The following is a 23,182-nucleotide window of genomic DNA, read 5'->3' as shown; positions in this document are numbered from 1 at the left end:
AATTAGCCTGTCTAACTTTTTAAAAGTGGCCAATAAAAATATTAGGGACTTTTAAAAGTTAGACAAGCTAATTAATTAATAAAGATGTCAGGGAGAACTGACATCTTTATGGAGAGGAATCTTGCCATCCAAGAACACCGTATGTCTTGTCTTTTGTTCAGTTCTACATTTGGACCTCAGGGAGTATCTTTTACCACATCTAAGTTTTGCAAATTTCTTGATAAGTTTTTTCCTAAGTAGTTTTTGCTATTCTAAATATTGTCTGCTCTCCTTTATTTCTTCTATTATTTATGTGTCTTCACATATTTATTATTATGTGAAGAATATTGGTTTTAATTTACTAAATACACAGTACTGATCCATGGATTGCCTTGGGTTTTACAGATATATAAAATCATCTACCTAAACAGTAACTGTGTTACTCTTTTCTCATGTTTTAGGCCTTTTTAAAAATATCTAATTGTACTGGATACAATACAATGTTAAATAATAGTCAATATAATGCCTCCTTAACTTATAAAAACCTCTACCAGTTTCCCAGTTAAGATGTTGGCTTTGAGAATATAATGTATACACACACACACCTCTTAAGAAAGGAATTATCCATTAATTCTCTTGTTTTTAATATGAATACTTAATTTTTAGTCAAATGCCTTTTTGTATGTATTAAAATTAGCATATATACTTTCCTCCTTAGCCTTTTATTAATGTGATGAACTATACTAATGTGATCAACTATACCAGTGGTTCTCCTAACATGAAACCACCCTTCCATTTCTGAAACAGACCGCTCAGTCACTGTAAAAAGTCCAGTTAAGCTGGAGTGGAAATGTCCCCAGTTGTAAGGACTTAGAAGGGTTTATTTCTCGCTCAGGCTACCTGTCTCATTTTGGGTCATCTTTATTCTAGCACCCAGGTCCTGGGAATAGCTGCCATCTGGAACATTACGGACTTTAGGGAGGAGAGACAAAGAAACATGGTGAACCGAGGGCTGGCAGGGAAGTATACTCTCCCCGTAGAGAAGGGCCCTGCATGGGAGGCACCAAAACACTTAGTGAGGAATACAATGTACCACTTACTGTATGTCACTGGACTCCGTTTGCTAACATTGTCTTTAGAATTTTACTACAGTCATGAGAGATTGGCCTATAGTTTTCGTGAAAGTCACTCAGTCATGTCCGACTCTTTGCGAACCCATGGACTGACTATACGTCCGTGGAATTCTCCAGGCCAGAATACTGGAGTGGGTAACCTTTCCCTTCTCCAGGGGATCTTCCCAACCCAGGAATCAAACCTGGATCTCCTGAATTGGAGGTGGATTCTTTACCAACTGAGCTATCGGGGAAGCCCATAGTTTTACAGTTTCTTACTTTATAAAAAAAATTTGTAAGTAAAAAATTACTTTCATATTAAGACTGCAAGGTAGCCAAATTTAAAAGTATAATGGTTATGTGGTGGCAGAAAAATAACTTCTGCCTTGGAGGATCATTCTTTAATAATGAAAGGTGTTTAACGTGCCACATGTGGTCTGTGATACATACCTGTGTCTGAGATATGTTTCTAACATTTCATCTCCCACTTTTGAACCCTGGATCATAAAACGTCAGTTTCTCTTTACACATTCCTGACAGGACTTTTAACCGAACCGGTTCCTGAAGAGTCGAGAGTCTTCCTGTGGGTGGAGCCTGGAGGTTTCCCTCACCTCCCTCCACCTCCTTGCTGCCCTGCCGCGGTCATCAGGGCTCCTTTGGCCAAGCCTCCCAACAAGAAGTGGGAACGCTGCCTCATCTGAAAGACTGGTAACCGATAGGTATTTATTCATATCTTTAATATGGACAAGCTGAGAACACCAGAGTCCACAGTCTAGGTTGCTTGCCTTCAGAAAGCCCTAAAGCTGCTGTTGAGAGAGCATTTCTCTGGCCTTTCCACTGGGAAGAGGAGAGAGGCCACTGTTTGCCAAGTGCTGGTAGCTTCCTGTGGATGTAATTTAGTTTCATCTTTGCTGAATACAACTTTACCAAAATTGGGAGTGATAGAACCTTGTCTCAGCGGATATTATTAAATCCCTGGATTGGTGAATAGTTGGAAGACAAGTAGGGGGAAGCCAAAACCAGAAAAATGGGATAAATGACAGTAAAATCTGTGACTTCTGAAAGTCATACAGGTCTTACCAGTATAATTTGGCACAGTCTCTTAACAGTTGAATCATATACTTACTCCAAAATCTGATGGCTATAACCTGCATGTAAAATGCTAACACTGGCCACCTTAGCTGTCCAGAGCTTGCTTTTACTGTAACTTCAGCTAACCGGCAAAGGGCAGATCATCTTTCTGGGGTATAGCTCACTTTCCCTGCTGTGACCTTTTTTCATGTTCTTTCTGTCTGTGAGGCAGTCTCCATCATATCTGAAATCTTAGACCTCAAGGATAGAGTCACCAGTCCACCAAGAGGGAGGAGTGACTCAGCTGGCCTCTTGGATTCCTAACTGGTCCCTCTCTTCTACTACGTCATTTTCGCACCACTGCTTGGAACTCTGCTGGTCCAGTATCATGGAAACTGCTGTGAGCGGAGGCCAGGCAGCGTCTTATTTAGTAAATGCCAGTGGGAGTCCTCCTGCCACTTGTTGGCTGTGATTGCTCATCTGCTGTTTTCACAAGTGTATGATTCTTACAATGCTAGTGAAGCCCTTTCTCCAGTGGTGGCTTGGAGCATTTTCTCAGATGGTAAAAAGTCACCTTTGCCTCTGATGATGTATATTATCCAAGATGTCTTCAAGGTCATTCCTGGGAGACCGTGGCTGAGGCACAGTGATTGCTAGATACACAAGAAGTAGTGGGCTGCACGTACACAGCACCAATTCAAGGGAAGAAAGGACAGTGTCTACTTCAGTGACTGCATTCTGGCCTGTTCAGAATCAGCCATGAAGGCATTAAGAAGTAAATACACTGAAATATGCTTAACTGGAAAAAGTACCCCAGATGGTGACTCAAATAGAAATTAAGGATCTTTTCACTACATAATACTAGAGGAAAGCCTCTTAATCCAAATTTTACACAAAAATTGTTACTTGCTTTTCCTTCAGAACAGATGATCCAGTTGGGTTTTCTGTGGTTTGGCCATAGCAAGAAAAAAATCCCGCAAACACTGAAAGGAAGTAAAAGCTGTTAGAGAATAGAACGGCACATAATTGTTAAAGAACAGAGCAGCGCAAAAAAGATTCCACAGATTGTAATATCAATCAACACACACTCTGGAAAAAGTGCCCTCAGGGAAAGACTTCTCCACTTAATATTCTATTCAAAAAACAAACTACAGAACAATGGTGAAGGCCTCATACTTTAGCTCATTTACACATAACCTTTTTGAAGTTTCCCTTCAATGAATATTAAGAGTGCAGGAAAAGAGCTGATGAACATCCTTGATTATAACTGCATTAAGCTTAATAAGTATTATTAAGGGGGTTTAACTGAGGGGGTTAAATTGGCCTTTCCAAAGCAAAAGTGGCAGATTTCTGGGATTTATAGGCTCTGGTGCTCAGAAGATCTTGTCCCCCTGCAAGACTAATAAAACCTACAGGTAAGATTCTCTAAAATGTGGTTGTTTTAAGCTTTTGAAATGTTTGGGTTAAAGCAGTTATTTTGTGAATCTTCAATTAGGCAGACAGTTGGTGACTAAAACAAGAAAATAAAACAATGAAGAAGAAAAATTCTAAGTACTTGAGAATGACCAACAAGCTACTTAACATCAATTTAGGGGAGAGCGACCAGACAGAAGTGCTTGTCTGTCTCCCTTGGCATTCTGATGTTAACAATTAAAAACATTGTCAGTGCTAGAAAACTTCATTGAAAACTTTTTTTTTGCCGGGGGGTGGGTTGGTGAGAGATGAGAAGTCAACATTATTAATACTGATTCCCTTTATTCTATACTTCTATACAGAGAACTTTCAAATTCTTATAAATTACAGTAAGTTTCTGATTAAAAACTTCAGTAGGGTTCACTGTGGTTAAATTAGAATGATACAGAGATCACCATATGGCCGCACTTGCAGCCCTGGGGGACGCATGGTGACCGGGGAGGCCAGGAGCAGAGGGAGCTGATCATCTTCACTCCTTTTTCACCTCGTCGTTGTCCCTGCTGGGCTTGAACAGGGGAATCTGCTGACCATCCTTGAGCTCTAAGAAGACCTCCTGAAGGTTCCACCTGAGAAAAACCAAAAGTATAGTCTCTCATCAATGAAACACTGAGGCAAAAGACATGGTTTAAAAGGAAATAGTTTTGGAATGTCTTAAATTTTTAAAATTATTTTATGTTAGCAGTATGTTAACAATGTTTTAACCTTTTATTCAGGCTATCTTTATTAAAATCATCATCAAGGCAAGTTTCACAATGAATGGCTGGCATCAGAGAAGGAGCACCTCATTCCTGGTTTCCTAATTCCCCTCGACCTTCAGCTCCTCCTCTAATCCCAGGCTCAGGGGTCAGCGAGGCCAGGCAGGGACCGCCTGCTCCTTTTGTCCCCAGGAATTAAAATACATCCTGGCTAAAGAGCAGACATCTCAGAGAGAGGCTTCCCGTGGGGGAAGTGAGTGACTTAGCTCCTGGCAACCAGACAAGAAAAGCCAATTAATGGGGTGGAGGGGGAGCTTACATAAAGAATGTGATGAATAACTCTGGAACAGGAACCCAGGCCTTTATTCACTTGTAATGACAGAGGCAGCAGCGTTGGAAACTGTGACACAGCATAGCAGACCTAGACCACACCAACTAAAGCTCCTCAGATCCAGTAGTTAGCACTGGAGAAAACGTCCGGACTGAGCTAAGAGCAAAAGCATGGGCATGCATGTTGTCCTGGCTGTGAAACTTCTGAAGCTTTGTAAAACTAATTCTTAGTGCCGCAATCATACAGCTGCAGTTGAAAAGGGAAATCAAGATTGTTTCCAGAAGAAGGTTCTCCTCCTGCTCCCCACCCACTTTCCCATCATACCTCTTAAAGGGGGCATCTCTGGATGAGCTGACATAGAGGTGGCCCTCTGACTTTGGTCCAGAGACAGGGATCTTCAGCTGGGGGGTATAAAGAGACATAAGTGGATACAATGCTATCCTCTCAGAGATGGCTATAACGTGAGAAAAGCATGAGGCCACTCTCAGCTGATGGGAACAGTCTGTATCTAGGTAGGGGCTTGAGTTGCATAGGGGGATGCATTTGTTAAAATTAATCAGATAGGAGACTTAGGTCACAGGGAGTAAATTTTACCTCAAAAAAAAGCAACCATAAATTCTAGTTAATGATATATAGCTTATGAATTTAAAGGTGAAGTGTACGGCTATTTGGAAATTAGAGATTCATGAACAAACAGAGGTAGGCAAATAGGTACGGGATAAAGCACACTGAGCAAGAGAGTACCGAATCCAGGTAGCAGACACATGGGTGCCACAGCACAGACTCTCATCTTTTCCATATACCTGAAACTTTTCATAATAGAAAAACAAAAAACAAGCCCACTGTTTGCTTAAAAAGGGTAACTATTAGTGGCAAATTGGTCCATACTCTGATCTGGACCATAAAAGAGTTAGAAATCAGAGGAAATTAATAGATTAAAAAAACAATAGAAAAGATAAATATAATCTAGAGCTGGGAAAAGAAAACCAACAAACCTCTAAAAAGACTCAAAAAAAAAGGAGTGGACCCGAATGAGAAATGAAAGAGGAAGAGCCACAACTCTTATTACAGACAGAGAATCATAGGAGAAGACTATGAACAGTTACATGCCAACAAACTGGACCAATCCAATATAAATTCAACAAGACATCAATTGAAAGTTTTTTTAAACCACTGACTATTTTTAGCAGAATACTTGAGCACAAATTGCTTTTGTAGTTAGGAGGAGAATTCCAATAAAACTCTTCCTGTTAAAGTTAATAAAACAACAAGAACAAAAATAAACTAGGTCAGATCAGCTCACTCTTATCCTCCAAATACTCCAGGCCTTCTGCTTGCTGCAGAATCAAGTGCACAGCTCACAGGATGACATCACAGCCCTTTCACTGCCTCACTCAGCCCATTCTCCCAGCCACACCTCCGCTGAGAACACACTGGCAGAGGGAACCATAGCCATAAACTCCCTCAGAGTCGTCTCTGTATTCCCCACACAACTTAGAATCATTCCTTTAACATATTAGATGAAGGGAAAAAATGCTTTTTATATTCAGTTGAGTTTTATCAGTTGAACTATAAAAGTGAGATATAGCTGAAAAAATGGACTGGCATTGCATGGAAACTTTTACATTTAAAACTGGAGTTTAAAGAGTTTCTAGATTTGAATGAGCACCGATTAGCTGTAGGTATATTTCAAGTCCAAAACTGAAATACTGGCAAACCACCACTGATCATTTCTCAACAACTTTCAGTTCAAGATGGTGACCTGAGCACAAATAGGTTTTTCTTTGCCACATCAGTTCCCCGGAAAGGAAGAAAACTTATGGGCAAGTTAATTAATCCACAATGCTTTTTTTTTTTAAGGTGCTAAGTAACACCTAGTGGCAGTTTTACATAGTGGATTTTCCCATCTCACACCTTTTTCTCCAGCTTGTTCCAAGACCCTTTCCAGATTACAGCAGGCCTTCCTGAACCCAGTAGGCACCCAGCCTACAGTTCACAGTGGGAGCAGGTTACCTTTGCATCGGCGATGTCCACAAAGTTGTACTTGTCGGTGAGTCGGAGGTAGTGAACATTGAGAGGGGTGCCCAGAGCTTCCAGTGCCTCAGGGTGGCTGTGCAGCTGCTCCAGGGCCAGCTGGTAATAAGAAGCTCTGGAAAACATTTCTAAGTGGAAAACAGAGGGGTTACATGTATTTCCTTTACTGAACTTGTAGAAAGTTAAATGACACAATTCATGTACAGCATGGAAAATAGAAACAAACATGAAATCAACAGGTGGAATTATTATTAAGGTCTATCTAATCCATCCATTTTAGAGACACTAAAACATAGGAAGTCAGCATCTGTAGAGGCATGGCAGGTGACCTTGAGCAAGGTATTTGATCTTTCTGTGTCAACTTCATTTCTTATTTCCTCACCTCATTCACTGCCTCTCTTCTTCACGTAAGGCGTCTGTTCAGACCTTCTCTAACTTTCTATTTCTATGTCCTGTGATTCCATGACTTGCTCAGTGACACGGCTAATCTGAAGCGGAGTTGGGGCCAGAATCTAACTTGACTTCTGAACATTACTCCTTCCACTAAGAGGAAGGTTCTGATAAACCAGCAAAATATAGAGAGATTGCACCACCAAAAACAAAACCCTTAGGCCAATAGGACATGAAAATGCTAACTTGTCAAGTTTACAGATTTATGCCAACATTTCAAGTAGATAAACTGCCCTCAGCCTCAGGTATCCTTGGCCCAAAGGCTACTGGGAACTCCAGGAAGCACTTCCCTGAAAGCATCAGGTATGACAAGCCTCCCCAGGAAGAGACCAAAGGAAGCTAAGCTTCTCAAGTATGGTTGTCAGTGTGGCTACAAGACTTGTAGGCCAGATCACAGTAATAGACGGGAAAGGCAGCTTGAGCCTGGAGAGGTCAAGGAGAATGCCCTTCCAGGATGGCCTCCCAGGAGAGGGCTGCAGGCATGAACAAGGTCTCAGCCATGACAAACGGAGGAGCAGAGGTGGTAATCCAGACCACCTTCCCTGAGCAATTCCTCCGTATCCCACAAGTTGTGAGATTGATATAATTTTTACAACAACCTCACACCCCTCATCACATAGATAACTCAGGCCCAGGAAGAACACAGACTCCACCATAAGGTCACACAGCTAGGCCAGAGTTGGGAGTTGTGATTCAACCCAGGCAGCTGGTCGCAGAGCCCACTGAACTATCGCTATCAGCTGACCCCAGCTCGCTCAGAAGGCTGCCAGGCCCTCAACCCGAAAATGTATTCATTCCTGTCACATTCTGCCTCCGTTGCTCTGGCAGAGGGGCAGGGGTGCTGAGCTATTCCAGTCTGAATTATCCCTGGGCCACTCTAGATCCAGAGACCTCTGGGTCAGCCCTGAAGGAAGGTGGGGAAGAACGAGTGGAGTGGGCTGAGGCTATCTGCCTGGCTGTGGGTGATGCTCATGTCAGGGCAGGAAGTAACAGGGTAAGGAGCCAAGCTGGGCAGGCATAAAAGATCTTCAAAGAAAGTCAGTCTTTTTCTGCTGCTGCTTCGCAACCAGTAGCACTGAAATGCCCTTAAATGTCTCGGCTGCTCACAATAATCATGGTCTATCTTTACAAATTCCAATTTAGGTGCAGTGGGGCTGGAAGCCGCATCTGTCAGGATTTTGCCAGCCTGGACTCTGCTTTTATCTTCTGCTCCTGCCCCAGTCCCCAGCTCAAGGTGTCCCGTCAGCCACTAAATGAACAGCAGAGAATGGCAGGGTGAACAGGCTGAGGACACTGGAGAAAGCCAGTTTTCCACACCTGGGAACCATCTGGTAGCCCCCTTTCCTTTGTTCTTTACATAATCTCAGAAATCTTGATGGATCCCCTGCGTGTGCACAGGGGTGAAAGCCCATCTTGCTTTTTCAAGGCTTCTTATGCAAATGAGTCCTGTTCCTTTTATTTGTTCTTGTGGCTCCTGGGAAAACTGGGATTATAGGATGAGAAGGAAGCTATAGCCAATGGAATGGTGTACTGGCTGCTTAAAATAGCCCTTTCCTTCTTTCTCTAATCTACTGAAAGCATCTGAAGTATTTCCTTTGATGGAGGAAGGGGCCAAGAGAACTAAGAGGCGGCCTTGCCGTGGGCGCTTCACCAGATACTTACTCTGGACCAGGTAGTACAGCATGGTGCAGCCCCCACTAGCTGCCACGCCAGCGAAAAAGATCTGTTTCCCCAGAGGCATTGGCATCCTGCTTCCTAGAGACTTAGGAACAAAAGATGTGAATTTATGGTGAGATTCAGGTTCGTGCCAAGGTTTCTGCCTGGATTGGGCCCCATGGGGAAGGGAAAGCTAAGGAGGAAGCCAGCAAGGAGGCGAGGCTGCCTTCCCTTTCAGAAGGCCGGGGCCAGTTCTGGAGCCCAAGTGAAAGTGCCCTCCAGAGGGTGGCCTGCATTCAGGATCAGGGCCACAGGGGCAAGGGCTGAGCACAGAGCAGGCATTCAGCCCTGCCGTCCTGATGGACAGAATGTGGCCCACGTGCCAAGTCCCACACAGCCAGGAAGCACAACCACTTTGTCTCACGCCGGCTGGTAAACAGGAAGCTTCTCCCTTTGTGGCAATAGCTGGTCTTGTAAGCCTACAAGTGGGCCAGAGCAGTCACTGGCTGCTTTCTTTCATATTTTGAGCAATGCCCCACCCCCTGGATAAGGAAACTGGCCGTGACTTTCAGGCTGAATGAAGAGATGGAGAGGAGCCAGCTCAGCAAGTTCAGTGCACCAAACCCATCGCACTGGACTCAGATCAGCGGGTGTCTCGGCTAACCAACCTGAGTCAAGATGAACACATTCCCACCGTCTGCTCCTCCACCTTTGGGGCATGGAGAGTAAGAACAGCTGCCTGCCTATCATTTCTGCAACCTGAAGGTAAATGAATCCTGAAGGTTCAGAAGAAGGCCTATTGGAGAAAGTTCCTCATGTAGATAACTCTTTCTGGGAACTGGTCATTAAACACACCCCCTGACAGCGCTGAAGTTGACCAGTTCTACACAGAAATATCAAACTCAGGGTTTAGATAAATTTAAAAAGATGAAGTTTCAGATCATCCCTATATTGTTTACTCATATACTGTTTTGTTCAACTAAGGAAAGGGTACCAAAACTCCAAATCAGTGTCCTCCAATGCCATGGGAGTCTCTGCTCTGCTCTCTGGTAGGTAAGGATATTTCTCAAAGTGGAGGGTAAACTCAATTACAGTAGTGTGATCTGGGAAAAAAAACATTTAGTCTCATGATGAAAACAGGCAGAGCATCTCCAAAGAATGCATTAGTCAGATCTTGCTTAACGTGAAGGAGAGCTCAACGGGGTGTGGCAGTGAGCAGGAGTCATGCACAGCTTCCTACACAGCTGTCGTTTCTCAAGCGAGCCCAAGACAGGAGGAAAAGTCCAAAGCAATTCAGAGAAGAGCCACCACACCCCTGACGTGGTCTTGCAGCCAGCCACAAGTGAACAGTGAGGACCCGGGGAACCCACGACTATCTGGGGAGAGACGTCCATCTACTGTCTAACTTGAGGACACCGGGAGGCGTCAGATGGGGAGCTAGGCCCCAGAACAGTCATTACCTTTGCCACTTCATAGCCCAGTTTCCTTGAAAACCATCTAAGGAAGGTTGCCCTGCAATCAGACAAAAACTTTACATTAGAAGAACTTTCTCGGAATTCCCTGGTGGTCCAGTGGGTAAGCCTCCGGGCTCTCACTGCCAAGAACCTAAGTTCAATCCCTGGTCAGGGAACTAAAATCCGACAAGCTGCTTAGTGCAGTGAATGAATTAATGGATACATAATCACTTTCTCAAATACAATTTTCTTTGGTTGATAGTTTTACACAGCTAAGACTTATTACCAGTCTAAGCTTTGGAGAAGTTAAGTTCTAAAATGAGCCTTATCTGGTTTTCCCCTCTTTCTCTTTCGCTATATTAAGAAGAAAACACTAAGCCTGCTGGTTTCCTGTCAGCATACTGTGCATGTTCTCTTGCAGCAAACCAGAAACTGGTGCGGGCAAGAGAGGGTTCAACCTTCGCACACAGAACGCGGCCAGTCCGCAGCTACTGACACGGGATGCTTATCCATGTAAGCTGCGCTCCATGGATTAAAACAGCTTTTCGGGGTTAAAAGGAAACAGCAATATAGTGAGTGTCTATGTTGCCTTTAATAGTGCTGCTAACAGCTACTACTCATATCTCTTACTGTTTACTACCTGCCTGGTGATATTCTAAAGTGAAAGGAAAGTGAAGTCGCTCAGTCGTGTCTGACTCTTTGCGACCTCATGGACTGTAGCCTACCAGGCTCCTCTGTGCACGGAATTTTCCAGGCAAGAATACTGAAGTGGGTTGCCATTTCCTTCTCCAAGGGATCTTCCTGACCCAGGGATCGAATCTGGGTCTCCCGCATTGTAGACAGACACTTTACCGTCTGAGCCAGCACTGCACATATATTAATCCATTGAACTCTCACTACAACCCCAGGAAGTAGAGGAACAAACTATTGTTAAAACTGAGACATAAAAAGATTAAGTAAAATGCCCAGAATCTCACAAATAAGTGTGTGAGTGGTAGCCCTGGGATTCAGACCCAAGTAGTCCAGCTCCAGGGGCTGTGTCTTCACCTACCACAGTCCACTGACTAAGGTATCTGTCATCTCAAAAATACTGAGATGTGGGGGGAAAAAAATACATCTCAGCATTATAATATATTCGTCACATTCAGTGCAAAAGCCTTGTCAAGTGTGCTTTCCCTGCTATTTTTCAGAAAAGAGCATGGCGTGAATTCACTTTTGTTCTTCCTTTAGCTTAGCAAACAGGTGTTGAGGGCCTGCCCTGGCCAGACTGATGGTGCTGGGGATATGGACAATTCCCATCAACTACAACACGGGGCCATGGAGCACAACTGCACAGGCAGGCACACCCCTCTACCCACCACCCCCACACACTCAGGGCGCCCCTCACAGAGTAAACAGCCTGGACTCATACATTTATCAGACAGGTTTCCAGTAGGAGGAAGTCATATGCAGTACCTTGTTCTAATTTGCACAAAGGCCCCTGTGAGTGAGCAACCCAGTTACTGTGACCCAACACATGCAGCAGGAAAGCAACTAGCACCCAGGAAGTGGTCCGCCCTGCTTTCACAGAGGAAACCGACACAGAGCAGAGAGAGATGAAGGGGTAGGAAGAGGCCTTCAGGTTCACAGAAATGACAAGCAGAGGGAGGGCAGAGTGGCAGAACCAGAGCTGCAGAAGTACAGAAGGGGAACCATGGGAAATGGGTCTAGAAATGGAAGCATTTGCTCAGAAAGGCATCTACCCTGTGTGGCTGGGTTGACTCTGCAGGAAAGGGCTGCAGAAAGGAGAGGGATGGGATAGGGCATGACCAGACAGGTGACTTCTGCAACAGCCCAGCCTACAGCTCAGACCAGAGTGGTAAGAATCCATCAAGAGGACGGTTTCTTAAAATATTTAGGACAGTTCTTTTATATATTTGCTAATTTATACACCAACTTCTAAAAAGAATGATGGGGCTACCAAGGATATTACATGTCAGAAGAGAAGTAAACAGATGAATAAGGAAATGAAGACAAATGGAAAACAATTTTAAGAAGAAAAGGCTGGGGTAAAGTTAGTACCCCAAACTACACAGTCATGCACTAGCCGTTTCCTCAAGGTGGCCACAGTCTTGACACTGAGCTTCCTATCTGCTCAGCAGAAAAAGGAGCCTAAGTAGCTACAAGGTCCAGAGCGTCTATGGAGGAACACCACCCTCCTGATACCATACCTGCTATCTCTCCCACACGTGTTCAGAAAGGCAATCTCTCAAGTGGGTGGTGTTACAAACAGCACTCCAGATCTTTTTATAAAATATCATAATCAAAACCACAATCGCAGTCCAATAAAAAAAAGCATAAATAGAATCTCACAAGTGACCCAAATAGTAAGGACTTAGTCGGGAGCTCTACTGGGCTACTCTGACTCCGTGGAGCGCTAAGGCAGTCATGATCCACCTGACTGGATTGTGGTCTCCAGGGAGCCACTGAGTGTGTCCAAGCAAGGAGAAGGGATTGGGATGGGAGAAAGGGGGGCTCAGTCTCTGCTCCTTTTTACCCAGCTTCAGTTTCCCTGCCCCATTGGCTAACTTTTGAATAAAGTATTCAGCAGCCCTTAATCTCACAAAAAGTTCCAAAAATCTCTGTAAAACTAGAGACAGACTTTAAGCTACCTCCAAGAAGGTGACATTTTATATCTAAGTGTTTGATAAGAATCGAAGATTTTTTAATGAAGTGAAAATCTCCCAAGAAACTCAAATTCAGTTACTTTTCTTATTGGTTAGTCACTAAGTTGTGTCTGACTCTGCAACTGCAGGACTGTAGCCCGTCACACTCCTCTCTGTCCATGGGGATTCTCTAGGCAAGAATACTGGAGTGGGTTGCCATTTCCTTCTCCAGGGTATCTTCTCGACCCAGGAATCGAACCCACATCTGCACTGGCAGGTGAATTCTTTATCACCAAGCCACTAGGAAGCCCTCAATTAGCCTACTACACAGCCAAGAAAAAAAAAATTTATTTTTTTTTGGTTTACAATTAACCGAGAGGAAAGGGTTGCAACTCATTTTGAAAACTAAGGGATGGTTAGCCACGGGAAGGTGGAACTAAGTACAGGCAAGATGTCTCCAGAAAGCAGTCCTAATAGCTCTGCTCTGACACACAAACGGTACTTGGGCCCCAGTGATTTCAAAGTACTGACCCCCTTTCTAGGATCAAAAGGCGATCTGTTAGACAGCTGCGAGAGCCAGCAGACGGTCCGAGACTACCTCCTGGCTGCTCCCCTCAAGCCCCTGCAGATGAAGGAGGTCTGCAGAGCGAAGGAGGTCTGCAGAAGTCTCACCAGCAGGGTGGACAGAAGAACCCCTGAAGGTTCGAGCCACAGAAAAACACCTGAGCTGGAAGGAGGGAAGCAGTCTCACGGTGCAATCGCAACCTCTGCACATCAGAATCCTCTGAGGACAGCTTAGGGTCACGTAGCTCTTCCATAGAAGGGCTATGACGACCATCTGTCTGACCCTGCAAGCCATGGTCTTTCCACTGAGTGACAAAATACACATTACAGATCATAGATTTCAGAATAATCAGATTCTCACACAGGTGGTATGTGCTGTCCAAAAGCCACTCTAAAGGTCACATGTCAATATATCCTCAAGTCATCATTTCAGGGGTCAAGACAGAGAGAACACTGACTCAGAAAATACTGGATGGAGGAGAGGCAGGTCTTCCCATCTGCTGAATGACACTGCCTACAATACTGCCACTCTTGGAGGATTACACATCTTCCAGCCTTTAGAAAATCAAACCATGAGGAAGAGAGGGCAGAGGAGGGGAGGACATCCGGCTTAAGAAAATAGACATGAAAAAATTAAGACAGTAAGAAAGAAAGTGAAAGAACAAGGAAGGACTAGACCAAAAAAGACCAAAAATAGACAAAAAATAAAATATAAGAAAAGAAGTGTGACTAGCAAAAAAGAAAACTGGGGCCAAACTTCCAAAGAATGAACTGTAGTATATTTGAGATAAGGGAGACAAAAGAGGCTAAAAACCCAAAAATATAGCAGCATGCAAATAAATGTGATTAAAAGATGTTTTTAAATTAAAAGACAATAAATATCCTCACCAAAAATAAATAAAAGTTAAGTGATGGATTTGTTAGAGGAAATCCACTTATAGTGTTTACATTATATATATTAGATCATCACAGCTGTACATTATAAATATCTGACAATTTTATTTGTCAATTACACCTCAATAAAAATGAGAAAGGGGGAAAAAAAAGGGGATCATGTTAAAATGAGACCAGGAAGGTGGAGCTCTAGTCCATTATGACTGATATCCTCAGAAGAAGAGGAAGAGACACCAGGGATGCAGGTGTGCAGAGCAAACCATGTGAAGAGGCAGCAAGGCAAGCACCTGCAAGCCAAGGAGAGAGGCCTCAGAAGGAACCGCCCACCTACACCTTGGTCTTGGGGCCTCCCAGCCTCCAGAACTCTGACAATATGAATTTCTGTTGTTTAAACCCCTTCCCTGAATTAAAAGACTAAGAAGGTAAGCACTTTAAAAATTAAGCTTTCTATCCAGTTTTGGCTCTGGAGTCTTAGAATAACCAAGTGCTTCTAGAAGAAAACTTTCTGTTCTGAACTCAGGATAATCATGAGGAAAGCACCTGGCAGGAGGCAACTTTCCCCCGGGTTAAGGTGAGTTAGGAATGCTGATAAAAGGCTGTCCAATGTTGATAAGAGATCCAAGTACCTGGGAGTGATTCCAGGGAAACAGTGACTACCTGGAAGAGATCCTGGTGCCGATAAAAAGGACTGTGCTCAGTCGCTCGGTTGTTTCTGACTGTGACACCACGGACTGCAGCCTGCCAGGCTCCTCTGTCCATGGAGTTTTCCAGGCAAGGATACTGGAGTGGGTTGCCATTTCCTACTCCAAGGGATCTTCTTGACCCAGGGATTGAACCTGCGTCTCCTGCACTGACAGGCAGATTCCTTACCACTGAGCCACCTAGAAAGCTCCTTAACATTTTTTTAAAAAATAATGAAATATAGGATGAAAAAAAAACTAGCTTAAGAGGGCACCAGGCGACTTGACATGAATTTTTAAATCCCATTTAAAACAGCTATAAAGACACACACAAGAAAAGACAGAAAGCAGAGCCTACTTCAGACAGTAACATATTACTAAAATCTGGGAGAAAGTTCCACTAACTAGTGTGAAGAAAGACACAGTTCAAAGGCCAACCGCAGCTCCACCTACCTCTGAAGGGTAAGAACACAGCTGCCAGGAAGTGCGTGGGAAGAAGGTGTAGCCCTTCACCCCTCTCCAGCCTCAGCCCAGGGTTCCTGGGTTTGCAGCAATCAGGAGCCAGGCAGCCAGCCCCACACTGGGTGAGCCCTGACAGCCACAATTCCTTCCCCATCCAGAAGTTCTTCTATATCCACTCAGAGGCTACAATCCTAGTCAGTAAAATTTCACAGCAAGTAGAGACACGACTGGCACTGGCAACAATTTACTCCAAGAAATAAAATAATATGAAGAAGAACACTGATTTGGACACATCCTTAGTTATTGAAAGACACTGCCTGTAAGAACCAAGCAAGACGGGCTTCCCTAGTGGCTCAGACAGTCAAGAATCCGCGCGCAATATAGGAGACCTGGGTTCAGACCCTGGGTTGGGAAGATCCCCTGGAGGAGGGCAAGGCAACCTATTCCGATATTCTTGCCTGGAGAATCCCCAGGGGCAGAGGAGCCTGGTAGGCTACAGTCCATGGGGTCACAAAGACAGACACGACTGAGCGACTAAGAGCACACAAGATGGGAATACAGAGACACCACGCTAAGAGGGAAACAGAAGAAGCTCAGGTAAGACCCCAAGGAAACTCGAAAATGCGACAGCACACCGGACCCTGAAGTGGAGTCGCCCAGTCGTGTCCGACTCTGCGACCCCAGGGACCGCAGCCCCCCAGGCTCCTCCATCCGCGGGATTCTCCAGGCACGAGTACTGGAGTGGGCTGCCATTGCCTTCTCCAGGGGATCCTCCCGACCCTGGGTTTGAACCCAGGTCTCCCGCATTGCAGGCAGACGCTTTACCGTCTGACCCACCCTGACATTAGCGCTGGAGAAAAACAGCAGAAGTAACATGACCAGAAAAGCTGACTTCAAAATGAGAAAGTTACATCAAGTCTTCCCAGGGGCTGGCCCGGGGCCCAGTGCTTAAGACTCCATCTTCCAATACATGGGCCGCATGTTTGATCCTCGGTTGATCACAGAACCAAGATCTCACATGTTGGGTGGTGTGGCCAAAAGTTAACAAGAGTTTTCCCATAGTGGACAATAAAAGAGCAAAAATAGAGCAAGTGACAAATGCCAGTTTCAGAACTAAGATCTAACAAGCCTGATCGTCATAACTGCTGTTAAACTGAAGACGAGACAAAACAGAATTATACTAGAAGAAAACAAAATTGAAAAAAGACAAAAATGTACACCATCTTCCAGATCTATTCACCAACCCTCACTGGCAAAAACTTTATATTACAGGGGGAGAAAAATCCCAGTACCCTAAAATGGTATACCCATAAATGACAATAAATTTCCCAAGACAAAAGAATAATAACAATAAATTCCTGGGAAGCACTGAGTGTGATCCAAGACCTCTAAAACCAGGAGTTCCCTGGCAATTCAGTGATTAGGACTCAGCGCTTTCACTGCTAGGGGCCCCGGTCAAGGAACTAAGATCCCACAAGTCAGTGGTATGGCCAAAAACAAACAAACAAACAAACAAAAACTTTATAGCCAATCAAATTGTGTGAAGACAGAGGAAGTCATTATATATTTGGAAAGAATCCAGATGTTACATAACCCACATAGCCTTCCTGAAACATTAAAGATATATTACATTTTATCAAAAAATAAACCCAAATTATCTAGGAAAAAAGTGTATTAGGAAAGACAGCATGCAATTAATTAGATCTAATTAGATCTATATTTAATTAGATTCAATTAATTAGATCTAAAAGATTATTGTTTATGCAGTTACAAAATGAATGAAAACACCTAAAACTTTTAAAAAGATATATACAATATACAAATTTATAACATGGCCTAAAATTCCACATAATACGTATAAAACATAAGTAAAATCATGCTGAAGCCCCCAGTCAGCATAACTGATTCCATGGTTCAGGTTGCAAGGCTCCTCTGTCCAAAGAATTCTCCAGGCAAAAATACTAGAGTGGGTTGCCTCTCCCTTCTCCAGGGGATCTTCCCAATCCAGAGATAGAACCCAGGTCTCCTGCATTACAGGCAGATTCTTTATCATCTGAGCCAAATTGGAGTACAAGTACTATTATTATTCTTGATGTTGATACAGAAGTTAATAGAATTAAAAGCATATGCAAATTCACTAAAGGAAGTAAAAGTCTGAGCCCTAAGAACAATATCATGTCAATTAAAATAATAAATGTGAAAGGTTTAGACTCTCATATTGTGGTAAATAGGCTCCCAGGATGCCCTCAATGAACCACACCTCCTGATATTCACACCTTGATATGAATCTGGGCTGGCTCTAGGACTCCTTCAGCCAACACAATGAGGCCGAACTGACCCTGTGGCAGTTCTATGCCTCAGCTTTAAGAAGGCCTGGCAGCTTTCACTTCAGCACTGTTGAGAGTCCCAAGCCATCATATAAAAAGTACGGTTACTCTGCCCTGCTGTAGAGATCACATAAAAAGAATAAGTGAAGACACCACTGGTAAGGGAGAGGACTGAGACGAGATAGTAGGCAGACAGATAAACAGACAGTATGCCCCACTGTCCCAAGAACTATCCCTGCACCAAGGCACCAACAACCACGTGAATGAGGCTTCATGGACATTCTAGTCCTAGTAAGCCACCAGATGACTGCAGTACCAGCTGAATAACCATGGAACAGAAGAACTATCCAGCTATCCCAACTATAAGTCATGAGAGTTAACAAAATAGTTCTAGCTTAAAGCCACTAAGTTTCAAGATGGTTTGTTATGCACCAAAACATCTTTTAAAAGCTTTTCTAAAAGGATTTTTTAAAAATCAACTCTTTCAAATTTACATTATTTTTAAGAGCAACAATCTAAAATGCAATTAAAGGCTCAAAAACGGAAGACTTGGCATATTCATACAAAAACAAAGCAGAGTGGAAACAAAGAGTCAGTTCAAGGCAAAAAGCACTACTTGGGATAAAAATAGACAAAACTATAATAGTTATAAAAATTAGTGGCAAACGACACTAAAATATACAGCCAAAAACAACTAGAGATAAAATTTAAAAAACTGAAAATCACCATAGTAGGAGACCAACATGTCATTTCCCATCTTTAACAAATCCAATTAACAAAAAAGCAATCGAGAACAGGGAATTTGAATAATTTTTTTGAACCTTGCAAGCTCAATGTGTGTATGTATAGATACATATTTGAACATACTGAGACTCTGCAGTGTCTTAACAGGCGGCATTCCTTCCTTAAGGCTTTGTGGGACTGATGCAAACATTCTCCTGTTTTCACTGCCCAACCCTGTGACAACTTCTTGGAGAATAAATCTGTATAGCTCATGAGAGGGCAAAACAAGTATAGATCAGTAATTAGATGTCTTAAACCAATTAATCTGAGCCATTGTGGAAATTCATCTCATACTATTACAAGTGGCTATTATCCTTAATTTTGAAGATAAAATGGTAAAATTTTGAAACTGAGTTTTAAATAAGAAGATGGAAGAACATAAATCAGCTTAATACCATTTTCATTAAGAATAAAACAAACTAAAAATGTTAACAGTGGTTATCCATTCAATCAACAAATATTTGTCATCCAAAATACCAAGCACCATATTGTGCACTGGAAATATGGTAGAAAGCAAGACAGTTGTTTGTGGATTTTACACTGTAGTGGGAGGAGATATACAATAAACAATAAGACTATTTTAGTTGATGAATACTTTTGTAAAAAAAGTGTGTCGACAGAACAAGAAGACAAGCCACAGACTAGGAGGAAATATTTGCAAAAGATATATCTGATAAAAGACTTTTATCTAAAATATACAAAGAACTCATAAAACTCATTAAGAAAATGAATTAATTAAAAATGGGCAAAATTTTTGAACAGTTCAACAAAAAGAAATACAGATGACATAAGCATTCAAAAGACACTCAATGTCAAATGTTACTAGGAAATTACAAATTAAAATGACAATGAGATACCATTATGTATCTATTAGGACTACTAAAATCCAAAACACTGACAACACCAAATGCTGGATGTGGATCAACCATTGCTGGTGGGAGTCTACATCTACTTTGGAGGACAGTTTGACAGTTCCTTACAAAACTATGCTACTCACTTACTTACGTACATAAAACATAAACATGACATGCTAGAGTATGAAAATGGGAAAGAGGAACTTTAGCTGTGGAGTGAGGGAAGGCCTCCCTCCCAAGTTCTGAGCTGAGACTGAAGGAGTAATCTGAAAACCAAGGGAAGGGCTAAGGCCCTAAAGCACCCATCAGCTTGGTTTGTTCAAAGCAGCAGGAAGCAGACTAGTGTGATAAATGAGGGTGGGCAGGGTCTTTACCACATAGAGCTTTGTAGGGTATGGTAATGAGTTTGAATTTTATTCCAGGTATAAGGAGAAACTGCTGAAGATTTCTATCAGGTTTTGTTTTCGGGGGTACTTTTTAGACTTCTCTAGAAGGGGAAAGAAGGAATGAGAAAGTCTGATTACAGTCTATTGCAGCAGTCCACACTGAAGATGACGGCAATTGGTAGAAGACGAGCTGGTAGCAGTGGAGAAGCAAAGAAGGCAACAGATGTCTGATAGGAAGCAAAATAACAAGGGTGAAGGACAAGGCACGTAGCAGACTGACTTCACAGAATTTATCATTACACGTAAACCTCTTCACAAATACTCTGAGCATTCAAAACTACCATGCAATTAGAATTTAGAAAAGATAAAAAAAGAGTCTTGGGAGAAAGCTTTAAACAGTAAACTAAGATTCCTAAAATGTGAACATCGACATTTTAAGAATCCGTGAACAAAAATGGACAGGAATGAGTGAATTTAATTCAGATGACCATTATATCTACTACTGTGGGCAAGAATCCCTTAGAAGGAATAGAGTAGCTCTCACAGAAAACACAGAGAAGGCAATGGCACCCCGCTCCAGTACTCTTGCCTGGAAAATCCCATGGACAGAGCAGCCTGCTAGGCTGCAGTCCATGGAGTCACTGAGGGTCAGACATGACTGAGTGACTTCACTTTCACTTTTCACTTTCATGCATTGGAGAAGGAAATGGCAACCCACTCTAGTGTTCTTGCCTGGAGAATCCCAGGGACGGGGGAGCCTGGTGGGCTGCCGTCTATGGGGTCACACAGAGTTGGACATGACTGAAGCGACTTAGCAGCAGCACAGAAAACAAGAGTCTGAAATGCAGTACTTGGATGCAATCTCAAAAATGACAAAGATCTTGGTTCATTTCTAAGGCAAACCATTAACATCACAGTAATCCAAGACTATGTCCCAACCTCTAATGCTGAAGAAGCTGATTCTATGAAGGCCTACAAGACTTCCTAGAACTAACACCAAAAAAAGATGTCCATTTCATCATAGGGGACTGGAATGCAAAGGTAGGAAGTCAAGAGATAACTGGAATAACAGGCAAGTTTGGCCTTGGAGTACAAAATGAAGCAGTACAAAGGTTAACAGAGTTTTGCCAAGAGAACACACTGGTCATAGCAAATACCCTCTTTCAACAAGACAAGAGACAACTCTACACATGGACATCACCAGACAGTCAGTACCAAAATCAGACTGATTATATTCTGTGCAATCAAAGATGGAGAAGCTCTGTACAGTCAGCAAAATTAAAAAAAAAAAATCTGGAGCTGACTGTGGCTCAGATCACTAGCTCCTTACTGAAAAATTCAGGCTCAAAATGAAGAAAGTATGGAAAACCACTAGGCCATTCATGTATGGCCTAAATCAAATCCCTTATGATTGATTATACAAGGGCTTCCCTTGTAGCTTAGCCAGTAAAGAATCTGCCTGCAGTGCAGGAGACCGGATTCAATCCATGGGTTGGGAAGATACCCTGGAGAAGGAAATGGCAACCCACTCCAGTATCCTTGCCTGGAAAATCTCATGGACACCGGAGGCTGGTAGGCTGCAGTCCATGGGGTGGTAAAGAGTTGGGCATGACTGAGCAACTAACACTTACTTACAATTATACAGTGGAGGTGACAAATAGATTCAAGGGACCAGATCTGGTACACAGAGTGCCTGAAGAACTATGAACAGAGGTTTGCAATACTGTACAGGAGGTAATGACCAAAACCATACCCAAGAAAAAGAAATGCAGGAAGGCAAGGTGGTTGTCTGAGGAGGCCTTACAAAAAGCTAAGAAAAGAGCAGCAAAAAGCAAAGGAGAAAGGGAAAGATATACCCAACTGAATGCAGAGTTACAAAAAATAGCAAGGAGAGATAAGAAAGCCTTCTTAAGTGACCAATGCAAAGAAAAAGAGGAAAACAACAGAATGGGAAAGACTAGAGATCTCTTCAAGAAAATTGGAGATATCAAGGGAACATTTCAAACAAAGATGGGCACAATAAAGGACAAAAACAGCAAGAACCTAACAAAAGCAGAGAATATTAAAAAGAAGTGGTAAGAATACACAGAAGAACTGTACAAAAAAGCTCTTAATGATCTAGATAACCAAGATGGTGTGGTCACTCACCTAGAGCCAGACATCCTGGAGTGTGAAGTCAAGTGCGCCTTAAGAAGCACTACTACAAACAAAGCTAATGGAAGTGATGGAATTCCAGCTGAGCTATTTCACATCTTAAAAGATGATGCTGTTAAAAGATGATGCTGCACTCATTATGCCAGCAAATTTGGAAAACTCAGTGGTGCCAACAGGACTGGAAAAGGTCAGTTTCCATTCCAATCCCAAAGAAAGGCAATGCCAAAGAATGTTCAAATTACTGTACAGTTCCACTCATTTCACATGCCAGCATGATTATGTTCAAAATTCTCCAAGCTAGGCTTCAACATGAACCAAGAACTTCCAGAGGTACAAGCTGGATTTAGAAAAGGCAGAGGAACCAGAGATGAAATTGCCAACATATGCTGGATCATAGAAAAAGCAAGGGAATTCCAAAAAAACATCTACTTCTGCTTCACTGACTATGCTGAAGCCTTTGATGGTGTGGATCACAACAAACTGTGGACTATTTTTAAGGAGATGGAAATACCAGACCACCCTTCCTGCCTCCAGAGAAACCTGTATGCAGGACAAGAAGCAACAGTTAGAACCAGATATTGAACAAGCAAATTTTCAAGCTGATGAATATCATCACTGAACTAAAGAATTCAACAAGAGCTTCAACAGCAGACTAGATCAAACAGAAAACACAATCAATTAACTCAAAGACAGGTCATTTGAAAGTATCCAGTGAGAGGCATGAAAATAAAAAAGAATTGGAATGAAGAAGCCTACAGAACTTATGGGACAGCATGACAAGAAATAAACAATGTATTATGGGAGTCCCAAGAGAAGAGACAGAGAAAGGGCTGAAAGCTTGTTTAAAGATACAATGGTGGAGAACTTTCCAAATTTGGACATCTGAGTTCTTGATGCTCATAGATCTCTAAACAATTCAATCAAAAGATACCTTCTCCATGATACATTATAATAAAGTGTTTAAAAAATTAAAAATAGAATTACCAAAATATCCAGTAACTCCAATTCTGGGTATATATCCAAAGAAATGAAAATTTAAGGGATATATGTACACCCATGTTTGAAAGTAAAAGTGAAGTCGCTCAGTCATGTCCGACTCTTTGCGACCCCATGGACTGTAGCCTACCAGGCTTCTCCATCCATGGGATTCTCCAGGCAAGAGTACTGGAGTGGGGTGC

General features: G+C 42.7%; 1 protein-coding gene across 17 annotated transcripts in view; it reads right to left on the bottom strand.

The window, feature by feature from the left end:
- Window positions 1-3,213: 3,213 nt before the first annotated feature.
- LOC120878006 (cytochrome c oxidase assembly factor 1 homolog) overlaps window positions 3,214-23,182 on the bottom strand; it is a 91,307-nt gene continuing 71,338 nt past the window's right edge. For 4 of the 17 annotated variants that reach the window (XM_040260555.1, XM_040260560.1, XM_040260558.1 and 1 more), the window contains 5 exons: window positions 10,262-10,313; window positions 8,808-8,907; window positions 6,675-6,823; window positions 4,986-5,062; window positions 3,214-4,201 (listed from right to left, as the gene is read on the bottom strand). In XM_040260555.1, the coding sequence (XP_040116489.1) occupies window positions 4,105-4,201; window positions 4,986-5,062; window positions 6,675-6,823; window positions 8,808-8,892 (408 nt within the window). In that variant the 5' untranslated portion in view covers window positions 8,893-8,907; window positions 10,262-10,313 and the 3' untranslated portion in view covers window positions 3,214-4,104. The remainder of the gene's footprint in view (window positions 4,202-4,985; window positions 5,063-6,674; window positions 6,824-8,807; window positions 8,908-10,261; window positions 10,314-23,182) is intronic. The other 13 variants (XM_040260561.1, XM_040260559.1, XM_040260562.1 and 10 more) reach the window with 5 other exon arrangements.

The sequence above is a fragment of the Oryx dammah genome, unplaced genomic scaffold (genome assembly GCF_014754425.2).
Source record: "Oryx dammah isolate SB20612 unplaced genomic scaffold, SCBI_Odam_1.1 HiC_scaffold_18, whole genome shotgun sequence".
In the NCBI taxonomy this organism is placed as follows: domain Eukaryota; kingdom Metazoa; phylum Chordata; class Mammalia; order Artiodactyla; family Bovidae; genus Oryx; species Oryx dammah.
The sequence above is the reverse complement of the archived record's forward strand: the minus strand, read 5'-3'. Positions and strand labels throughout refer to the sequence as shown.